Genomic DNA, 11,775 nt, shown 5'->3' on the forward strand with positions numbered 1-11,775 from the left:
AAGTGATCCTAAATCACAAGGGATTTAATGGTGTCAAGTGATTCTAAACAAATGCTGTAATCTGTCCCCAAACCACTTGCATAGTGAGAAGACACCAGCTACACGGCAACTGCCATGCACGGTTAACAGGGGTCAATATAACGTTGTTACCATGTCTCAAATGCAATTTTCAGGTTGAACAAGCACATGCATGCTTCTAATCTTGGGCATCAAGGCGGTTTCCTTAAAAATATAGGTAATAAGGATGTAGGCAAGGCATAGATAATGGTATGTAATGGCCAACTGATATTACAAGAGCCTTCAGTTCCCAAACCACTAAAGTACCTACAGGCAGGTGATGCAATTCTCTTGGATCGGGTACCCAACAAAAGATAAAAAAAAAAAATGTATATCTCCTATGACAGGCTAACACCATACCACCACCCCCCTCCACATGTTTAAAGGTTAGGAATTGATACGTGTTCCAAGGTTTGGATTTTGCCAACATAGCAATTTAAATAAGCGCATTAAAAAAAAAAATAATATGAAAGACTATCGCCATTGAATGAGCAAAGGAGATTTTGTAGCCAATTCATTTTTTCCAATTATTTTTCAGGCAGTGTTTTTGTAGTTTATTTTATTGAGTTCACCCCACAGGTTTTTGCAGTATAGGACTAGCCACTTACATTTGTGTTGTACTGTAAGTACTTATTGCTTAATACAGTTCACCTCCCCATACTTCAGTTTAACTTGTATTCTTTTGCCGAGTGGTCCAAGCATCAGCCAGTTGACATGTCTACATGGCCATTATCTACTCACAGCATGAACACTTTTATACAGTACTGTATTCATTGATAGACCAAGTCTTATTTAATGAAATGTTATGCACCCACACTCCATACCCAACTGTTCAATTGTTTTGTTCAAGAAAAATGCAAGTCAGGTTTTATTTATTTTTTTAACTTGATTTTATTTTCTGAAGCTTATTCCAAACAGCTTGCTGTATTAAAGGCTACCACAGCAGTTTGGGACACATCCCACTATGGACAGTTTAGTTTAAGCAAACAAGCCTTGTAAGTAATAAACTTTGATGAATTTTCAGAGCACCAGCATGTTATAATATCATTAAGAGAATCAATATAGAAACCGGAACTAACCCCCTTTGCTGCCAGAAAGACCTTCAAACAAATTGCTCTTTGTTGGACCCTATGGCAGGGAAGGTGTTCACAAGGGAAATCATTTCAAACATTTATACAAATTACATGTTGGCCAGTGCTTTATTCATCAGGTCTTAAGAATCTGAGATGACAGATCCAATACAGAAATATCAACCAAAGACAACTTTGATAAGAGAAATGGATTTAAATAAACAAAACCACAAAGTTTAATAAATGCGCCATGGCAGCAAACTGGCTGAGAACGAGTGAAACTCTGGTTTGCTTTTTTTTTCTTGCAATAATTGTTAGATGTGAATATTAATACATATTTATTATTTCTATAAAGATTTTATTAAGGATATTATATACAAGTCAGCAATACGATGTAGACTTGGAGCTATTCAGAGCCAAACTTCAGGAATCTGTTTGTAAGAAAAATAAATGTCTTAAATACAAAGATTTGTAAAACAAAGAAATTGGCAAATGCATTCCCCCAAGCAGAAAAAAATAAAAAATAATAAGTCCCATCATCCCGTATTCCCAATTCGAAGTATTTTGAGGCAGTATTAAGGTGCTGGCAAAAATCTGTTGAAAACCATGCCAAGGTTGTGTAGTTTTGAATCCTTTGCATGCATGTATGTCCAATGTCTACAATGTCTTGTAGGTCTCAAAGATGAGACAACTTTGAAATAGACTGTCACAGTTTATAAAGTCTTAGGGTTTAAGTTATAGTTTATATTCACAAGTTCCTTAGCTGTTGGAGTTTGTGTTTTAATTGTTCTTTTTTCATTCTCAACTGCTCTGTCTCACGTATGAGTCGTCGCTCATCCTCCTGCATTGAAATGACGTACTCTGTGGCCTTTTTAAGGATGACTACTTTGGGGGCCTTCTCGTTGTTTGCCACCTCTGGTATCTGGTCACGCAGTGCAAAAAAACTCAACTTGAGCTCGTTCCTCCGCTGACGCTCTAAAACATTATGTGTCCGTCTCTTGTCATTTTCTTCTGAATCGGATGTCCGGGGACTTGAGCACTTGCGGTTGGTGCTGATCTGTTTAAGAACTCTGCCGTTGGCGTCTAGCTTTGCCCTTTTTGAAGAGGGGTAGTCCACTCTGGTTGAGGGAGGTGCAGCATAGTTGTGCTGATGAATGGGCACATGACACCTTTTAAGCACTAGCGGGCTGTGGTGAGGTCTGGTGTGTTGTGAATGAGTGTTGGATTCAGATCTCTTTGATGCAGGTTGCCTTTTTTCTACTGTGACAACATCTATCTCTTCCTCCTCTTCTTCCTCCTCATCATCGTCATCCTCCTCATCAGCGTCATCATCATCATCATCGTCCTCCTCCCGTTCCTCTTCTGTTAGAAATAAAAGATCTGGTTAAGTCATGTCTAAAGACAAAGTTAGCTAAAAGATAGCGATACTTTTTTTTACCTTTAGAATAAAACCACCTAAGCTACAGTAGAAATTCTACGTTAGGACACTCCAGCACAGAGATTTCAGTGCTCAGTTTAAAACCTTATAAGCTTTACTTGGCCTTTTTATTGCAGTGTTGCTGCATCAATGGTTTTTAATGTGTTCTATGGTAAAGGATTTCCATTTGCAATAATCTTAGCAAGTACAAAACCCATTTAAAGCAACAACTACAAAAAAAGGAAGTCAAACCAGTTAAAATCAAACAAATTTGAGCACATTCACTTCCTCGAGGGAGCACTGTCAGCATATGCCACGCTAAAACATTATCTCCATTCTTAGAAAGCATTAGAAAGCATGCAGTGTCAACTTTCACAGACCATTCATTCAGAGACACTTTCACTAGCCGAGCCCCACCCACTACTGCATTGCTGCAGAGTCCACTCCCTGCAGTTAACCCTATCTGTGCACTTCACCAATGAGATGGCAGGGACTCTTCACAAGGGTGTCACAGTGGGTTAAAGGAATGAAGGGTCAGCTTTAGCACATGCACAGAAATTACCCCAAGCCTCTTATTTTGGCTATTCAGTGCCAGAGTTCCCAGTAACCACTTTAGCACTGAACACCTTAAATATAGATAGGAGAGCAGTTCATACACGTCAAGCCTCTATAATTATATTCCCACATATGTATGCAATGCCACTGTCTACTTGAGCAATTAACATGCAGACATTGTAACACCTACTAGCGATACATATCCAACAGGTTAGATCAGCCAAATCTATGCCAATGCATCCCAGCCAAGGACAACTTACCAGAATCACTGCTGCTGCTGTTGCTGCTGATGGGTGGTGTATCCAGGCACAGGTCTTGGACCAGACTAGGCGTGCTGACTTTGGGGATGGTGTCACTGAGTGGATACGGGAAGACCACAGAAGGGTCTATGCAATCAGAACTTGGGTCCTGCAGGTACTCGTGGCTGTTCCTGCTGGATCCCCCCGGACTCGGGTTCTCCTGGCAGGGATTGGGCTTGTGAGGGCTCTGCTGCTGCTGGCTCTGGGAAGACGCCGAGCTCTCCTTCCTGGACGCCTGGTAACAGGCCAGCTTCTCAGACACCACTTTCTCCAACTTGGCCGCCGCGGAGAAGCCGCTCCACATGCAGTCCTGGATGATGATGGACTTGACAAACGCCTCGTCGTCCGGCTCACAGATGAAGCTCTGGTTGACCATGTCCCCACCCAGGAACTCAGTGACCATCTCCAGCTGGTCGGCCGTGGACGGGAAGAGGCTGGAGAGGCTGGACCTGCGGCTGGGAGACAGGGGTGGGGTGGGCAGCAGCTCGAACTTCTTCCAGATGTCATCACTGGGCGCCGGAGGCTGCAGCCGGCTATGCTGCTGCTGGTAGAAGTTCTCCTCTTCCTCCTCGAAGTAGAAGAAGGGCTGCATGGAGTCATACTCGTAGTCATAGTTCCTACTCGGGAGACTGGAATGAGGCATTTTTTCACCCTCACTTGTCAGTTTGCCTGCAAGAACCCATAAAAACCAAAATGATAAATACTTGTAATATTGCCCAAAAAACAAAAAAACAAAAACTGGGATTAAATGGCAACAATGCAACCAACACGTTGGAGGAGGAAACTGTGCAGATAGTGGAAGAGTTGACTTAAGGCAAAGTGCAATGACAACCGTGACAGATTTTGGCTGCAGAAGAGAGGTCATTAAATTAGCTGCAGCAGTGGGTTTGGATCATGCAGAGAGATCCATGGGCGGGTTGTGTGATGCATTCAATGTCTGTAGATCCCCCACCCATAAAGGACGTCTGGATAAAGTGAATGTGCAGGAGACATGCGAGATCTGGCAGATCACCTTTAAAATAATAAAAAAAAAAAAGTCTGCAGACACTGCAGTGTCCCAAGAGAAACCGGCTCCGGGGCTTTAAATATGTCTGCACAGGGGCTCACAATGCAAGTGCAAAGTCACCTACCTCCAAAAAGGTGACGTTAGTGGGGGAAACTATCATGCAAACAAATATCACCGAGTGCCTAAAACTTCCCTCTGAAACAAAGAGCGGTGTGTCACACATCTCTAACTCCCAGCAAAGCCCTCCCAGGAAAATGCCGGCTCTGCAGCAGCACAGACAGGAGCAGGCTGCCGCTCAACCGAGGAGACACGGGGCACATAGACAGAGGCGGCTCAACCGAGGAGACACAGGGCACACAGACAGGAGGAGGCTCAACCGAGGAGACACAGGGCACACAGACAGGAGGAGGCTCAACCGAGGAGACAGGGGGCACAAAGACAGGAGGCGGCTCAACCGAGGAGACACAGGGCACACAGACCGGAGGAGGCTCAACCGAGAAGACACAGGGCACACAGACCGGAGGAGGCTCAACCGAAGAGACACAGGGCACACAGACCGGAGGAGGCTCAACCGAAGAGACACAGGGCACACAGACCGGAGGAGGCTCAACCCAGAGCATGGGGCACACAGACAGGAGGAGGCACACGGGTATTACTGACAGGGCTGGGGGCAGACACATGGGTATTACTGACAGGGCTGGGGGCAGACACATGGGTATTACTGACAGGGCTGGGGGCAGACACATGGGTATTACTGACAGGGCTGGGGGCAGACACATGGGTATTACTGACAGGGCTGGGGGCAGACACATGGGTATTACTGACAGGGCTGGGGGCAGACACATGGGTATTACTGACAGGGCTGGGGGCAGACACATGGGTATTACTGACAGGGCTGGGGGCACACACATGGGTATTACTGACAGGGCTGGGGGCACACACATGGGTATTACTGACAGGGCTGGGGGCAGACACATGGGTATTACTGACAGGGCTGGGGGCAGACACATGGGTATTACTGACAGGGCTGGGGGCACACACATGGGTATTACTGACAGGGCTGGGGGCACACACATGGGTATTACTGACAGGGCTGGGGGCACACACATGGGTATTACTGACAGGGCTGGGGGCACACACATGGGTATTACGGACAGGGCTGGAGGCACACACATGGGTATTACTGACAGGGCTGGGGGCACACACATGGGTATTACTGACAGGGCTGGGGGCACACACATGGGTATTACTGACAGGGCTGGAGGCATGAAAGTACTCTCCTTAAATACAAGAGCTCACGAGTAATCAGAAATAAAAGATACAATACTAAGACAATTGGCTCAGTCAGGGGGGCTCTGCCCTTTGCGGTGTGCACACACGCACACAACTTCAGCTGATAAAATGAGAAACCACAATTCAGAGCAAACAGCAGCTACACAAACCCGACATAACCTGCATAGATCATATAAAAAGCCGGCAAGTGCACAGACAGCCCCTGTGCCGGGGGAACCTACCACCCCCCCACCAAAAAAAAAGGATGACAGGAGGACAATGCAACTCATTTATATCAAGGCTGTAACAATAAAAACGTGTCTTACCCGTGCAATCCGTGACAACCCCCCCAAAAAAATATATATCTTCCAAAAACTTCGATCCCTGGTTAAAACAACGAGACAATATCCTGGAAATAAAAGCTTTATCCAGCACAGAGGGGGACGGTATGTTCCTCTCTTTGCCCGGGGCGGCTGTAAGTCCAAATGAGGGAGAGGAAGGGAGGTGATGATGCACCCGGTGTGTAGTAGCAGCAGCTGTTTCCCCCGCCGGTGCCTGGCAGTGGGATAATGAGACTCACACTTCCCCCTACGACCAGCCCAGCTCGCTCCCTGCACACAAACTATCGCAGGGGGCGAACAGTCACTGCCTTATATAGCCTCAACACCGCTGATCCATCCGCCCTTTTTCCCGCCAAATCTCCGCAGCATCGCAGCCCTGCCCCTTGCTCTCTCCCCCTCCCTTTACTAAATCCTCCCCCCCTTCTCTCTGTGATGTAAGGAAAGGAGCGCAACAAGGGCATTGGTTGACTGAAGCGGGCTTTAGGGTGGGGTGGAAAGAGGTGGGACTATTTTTTATATTGTCAGTGAATCACTCCGCCCCCCTGTGTGTGTGGCTGGGACTCAGTTGCTGCTGCAGTATAGTAGTGAGAGGAGGGCAGTGCTTGCAGGGGAGGGGAGGAGGGCTCAGCTGTAATAGGAGTGTTGCTCGGCGGGGTTTATACTCATTGAAGCCGGTTGGCAAAGGAAGTAAACAGTAGTATTATTAGGGGGAAGGCGAAGCGACGTAAACCCACACTGTTTTCTCTCTTCACTCTCTCTTTCACACACACATTGTGTACATAAAAAAAAAAAACATTTTAAATCATATAAAACGTGTCGGCAAATAATGCATAGAATTACACGACGAGCACACGTAACTATACACGTCAAGTAAAACAAATAATATATATAATGCATTTTAAATGAAAAAAACCTGCATTGATATGCATGTATAAAAAAAAATATATATAAATATATATAATAATACTTCACATGCATATAAATGCATGTGAAGACTAAAATACAGATGATACCTTTACATCACTAAATGCTAATAGACTTCCATATTAGTTGAATTCCATGTTTGTGTGTGTAAAAAAAAAAAAATACACATTACCCAGTCTTGAAAATGAGGGATCTGGGATTGAAATCCTAAAATGATGCTAAGAATCCTGCTTCCGGGGAATACATTGAACTTGGGTCCGGTTTCATGGATTAGAATGATTTATTTTTGAATGAGTTGCAATACAATGGCACGAGGACCAGAAAACCGGGGCTGTTTACTAATTCCATATTGAATAACTGATATGGGAAAAGCATGCCTTTAATTACCCCTATAGGATTAGGCGCTATTCATTCGATATGCGCAGTAAAAAGGGTGTATGATTTCTAGGGAAAAGCTTTTTTCGGCTCATTTAAAGTACATACAGATGTAGCAGACATTGCATCCTTTAACGCTGGCGTGCTATTTAACATCAGTGCTATTGAAATCAATGGTATAGCAGATAACTTAACGTGTTATTTTGTGCGTTAACAGGAGTATTAATGTCTGCTAGATCTTTATTGTCTTTACAGACCTCCCGCATAATTACTGAAAGTCTTTCCCCAATGATCTGTCATGGAGGAGAATGTGAATTGGTTAATTGTCTTGACAACAACAGCACATTTGCACTTTATTTTCCTCCTAAATCCCTTTAATTTCCCTGATTTACATTCGTTCTCCTCCCAGGAATAGAGATGTATTTATTTATAAAATGTTTTACCAGGAAGCAATACTTTGAGAGTTGTTACCTCTCGTTTTCAAGTATGTCCAAGGGCTGTCCTATAGCACTGTACTTTTAAGAAACTAAACATAGGAGGCGCTAGTTAGATAATTCCTGTGCAATGTTTATTCACTTTTCCCTCCAGGTTGTATGGAGAAATATTAACTCTTTCCTGCCTCGTTCAAAGTCATCGATTGCATTGAGTTACTCTGCCCTATGGGAGTGGTGGCGTTAAACCACATCACATCCTCTAGTGTTCTAATAATGCCATATTTTAACCTATTTTCAGCATATGCATTAATTTCCACAGACCTATTCATTTCCACTTACAGGTAGTCCTCATTATCCAACGTTTCACTTTACAACGAATGGCATATCCAACGCTTTACAATGCAAACCTAAGGGCAGTTTTTCGACGCCTGAATGCGTTATCCAACGCTCACCGCCACTGATTAACATGGGACTCACTTTACAACTGTTTCACTATCCAACGCTACTTCCAGAACGGATTCCGTTGGATAACCGAGGACTGTCTGTATTTGGAGAAGGGCTCAGTCATGAGTATATTCCCATGCAAACCAATTTATTCCACTGAAATGTTCTTTCAATCAGATCCCAAATTACGTTTTGTGTGGATTATATATCTGTAGTTTGCAATGTAATTTCCTGTCCCAATACAAAGTGCCTTCAGTGTTTATTTTTTTATTTTTGCATTCTTTTAGAAAACAATATTTAATGAGTTAAATGCGTTTTCATTGTGTGTAGATTTTACACCATGAATGGAAAACATAATCTTATTTCTGCGGCCGCGAGTGTATTTTTTTCTCATATGGCAGGTTTCATTCATACATGTCCATTTATCTGCAAAAGAGGAAGCAGCGAAAACCACGCTCAAACTACACACACAAAAAAAGAAGTAACAGAGAAAGGCTATGCAAATAAAAGTCACTTTGCAAATGTCTTGAAACTGCAGTTAATTTAAATGAAGGTTGTGCTATGAACTCAGCTGGCAGTTGGAATTTTTTTCTAGGGTCTTTTAATATATATATTAAAAAAAAAAACTGTGCACTTGATCACACAGAAAACCTGGAAGCCTTTGGGTAGATTTCATTGTGTGAAGTATTTCACATGCTTTCCTGTTCTCCTCTGATGATATGACCACTCCTCAAGTCTAGTTACATGAAGCAACAGCGCCCCCTTCTGATCTGTTCCACTGCAACTGGGAGGGTTCTGGCAAATGTTAGAAATAGCCTTGCATCAACCCTCTGAGTGTTAACTGTGAGTGATTGCCGTTCACAGGGCCTTACACATTATGACTGAGGTAATTCAGGGTAAAGAGGAATGGGTGTTAAAGCCGCTGGATTAGCATTCCAGGACGTTTTTCAAATTACACTCCCAAACAAGAAAAAAATAAAGCAAACATTGGGACAAAAGGTACACTCGTATAAAGATATGCATTTACAGGCAGTTTTAACCATGTTGATGATGGAAAGATTTGAAGTACTGTAGCAGCAATCCCACTACCTTTTGAGTATTCTTTTTACATACCATCAGTACCGCTCACTGACTGACCATACTGGTCAACTAGTGATCAAGTGGTGTGATGGTCAAGGAAGGTAGAAAGCATAACTACTTTTTTTATTTTGACAACTGGGCACCACAACTTTTTATTTCCAGACTTAGAATTATTCAATTTTCTTTCTACAGAAAAAAAAGAAGGATTTACTGTATGTTACAAACCCCCTAGCCCTTTCTAATTGCACAGGAGAAATATTGCTTCATTTCTAAACTCCAGTCCAAAAAGCTTTGCCCCCCCAATGTAGTTTTTATTTAAAATGAGGCACATAAACATTACTTTGATTGAGCCTCCCTGCAAACACTGATCATGGAGGACACATGGCCCTTTTGTTGAAATGCGTTGATCCATGGAACGTATATATGGGTTCAACCTTTGCATTCCTTGATGTCCTAGTAACTTATTGGCTCATCATGATATTGACATTTTTCCCATATTCCAACAAAATCCTGGGGGGAGTTCAATAGACAATATCTCTCGATGATAAATTGAGTTAACCAGACATGTCAACTCTCGCTGATTTCCGGTGAGTCTCATTGATTAGGAATCAGTCTGACTGATTTTTTTTGTTTTAGCATCATTAGTCTCTAACTGATAACAGTGTGTTTCTATTAAAATGCCATTTGTTTGTCCACAAACCCAAATGTCAACAGTGTTGGTGCTTGGTGGCTGTCCTCTTTGCCAGGGACATTGCTGCTTTGAAATGTATATTAATTAATATCCTCCCCCCACCCCCTTGAGTAGCAACAAATATAAACGGTCTAAGCTAAAGAACAATAATAAAGTTGTGGAAAACACAAGAAAACAATGTGCCCCAGTTATGATGAATTCGGGTGCCAGAATTTTCATATGGTTGATGACAACATGGGTCCTCGTCAGCAGATAGACAGGCAAAGCTAGTATTGGGGTGGGATCATATATAGTATTTTTCTGTTATTACATTACAAGCAACCTCTATGGCAGTGATTCCCAACCTTTTTTGTTTGTAGGAACCCTTTAAGTATTTTGAAAAATCTCGGGAAACCCCTATCTGGCTGACATATATTAGGTTCAACAGGGGTAAATCACAAAATTTCACCCTCACGGGTCACCTCTATTTCCCACCCTCTACCCATGTATTTCTCTCCCCTCCGTCTCACTCACTCTACCACCCTCCCGCCCCGCATGTATTTATCCCCTGCGTCTCACTCTTACTCCCTCTTTTCCTCACTCACTCCCCACCCCCTCCTCTCACTCACCCCTACCTTCAGTCAATTACCCCACTCTTACTCAACCCACCTACAAAATACATATCAAAAACCCCCACCCCCTAAATACATATAACCCCACCCCACAATACATATGTAGCCAGGTCCCCTTTGGCTCCCCGGTTCACCATTGAGAAGGCAGAGAGGCAGGAAGGCCCTCTAGAAGTCACGCAGGCGCAGTTAAGCATAGCGGTGGCCATTACAGCTTCACACAGGCGCAGTAAAGATAGCGCACGCTGTCCCAATGCTAAAGAGGTCCTGAGTGGACTACACTTCCCAGCAGCCTCCGGGGACTGCCCTTTCACCCACATCACATGCAGCCAGCCAGCAAATAGGGTTTGCAGCATCTCCTGTTGGAGAAGGATACAATGTTGCAGAGACCACGCTAGTCAGTTGGAGCTGGGAGCAGGAAGGGGGAGGAAGTGTGTAAGGAGCAAGTGGCTCTTACACTAGGCCAGGTTACCCCACAGGCCCCAGGTAGGTCCCACTCCCCACTAGGTTAGTGGGTAAGTCATAGGGAAAGCCCCTTAGGTAGGGACCCTGCCCTTAGGTGAGTGTAAGTCTAGTCAGAGACACAGCTGCAGTGCTGTGTGCTCTGACAAGTAGAGACAGTGTTGTGTGCAGTGCAGCTAGAGGAGTTGCTTTTGCTGTGTCAGGGAAAGGCCCCTCATAGGAAGAAGGGGCTTGCTTTCTAGTTATACAGTGTGTGTAATATCACCAGTGCCAGTTGCACGTGGTGAACTGCCAGAGTCTGGGATCAGACAGAAGCTACAGCAAGAGATCTTCTGCATGCAGGGGCTATGGTAGAAGTATACCCCAGGGCCCAGTTAGTCCCCCGAGACCCTAGAGGAATACTGTATGTGATAGGGACTGCCTTAAGACAGGGACTCCTTCACATACTCAGAGAAAGAGGAAGAGACATGCCGCAGGACAGTGCCTGAATACCGTGCAGCCTGAGCGCAGAAAGCGTATCCATTCCTGCAGAGAGCAGCGCAGTGCGGCGTGGGATCACTGTGCGGTGTTGCTGAGTCCAAGGATTATCCTGATCAGGAGCAGTGATCAGGGAGGTAGTAGAATAAGTGCACCTCCGGGCCCCAACACAGGGAAGCGCTATCCCTCACACTCACACTCTCTTTATGGTTGTGGACACTCACATTATTATCAAAGGAACTGAGGGTGATGTGATGATGGAC

At 44.3% G+C, this 11,775-nt stretch overlaps 1 protein-coding gene across 1 annotated transcript; it reads right to left on the bottom strand.

Moving 5' to 3' along the window:
* Positions 1-923: 923 nt before the first annotated feature.
* MYC (MYC proto-oncogene, bHLH transcription factor) lies at positions 924-6,312 on the bottom strand. The gene is made up of 3 exons (XM_075582085.1): positions 6,003-6,312; positions 3,360-4,067; positions 924-2,489 (listed from the first exon to the last, which is right to left on the bottom strand). Exons 2-3 carry the CDS (start codon positions 4,039-4,041, stop codon positions 1,876-1,878), a joined length of 1,296 nt encoding a protein of 431 aa, XP_075438200.1. The 5' UTR covers positions 4,042-4,067; positions 6,003-6,312; the 3' UTR covers positions 924-1,875.
* Positions 6,313-11,775: the final 5,463 nt, after the last annotated feature.

This window comes from Ascaphus truei, chromosome 2 (genome assembly GCF_040206685.1).
Source record: "Ascaphus truei isolate aAscTru1 chromosome 2, aAscTru1.hap1, whole genome shotgun sequence".
Classification (NCBI taxonomy): domain Eukaryota; kingdom Metazoa; phylum Chordata; class Amphibia; order Anura; family Ascaphidae; genus Ascaphus; species Ascaphus truei.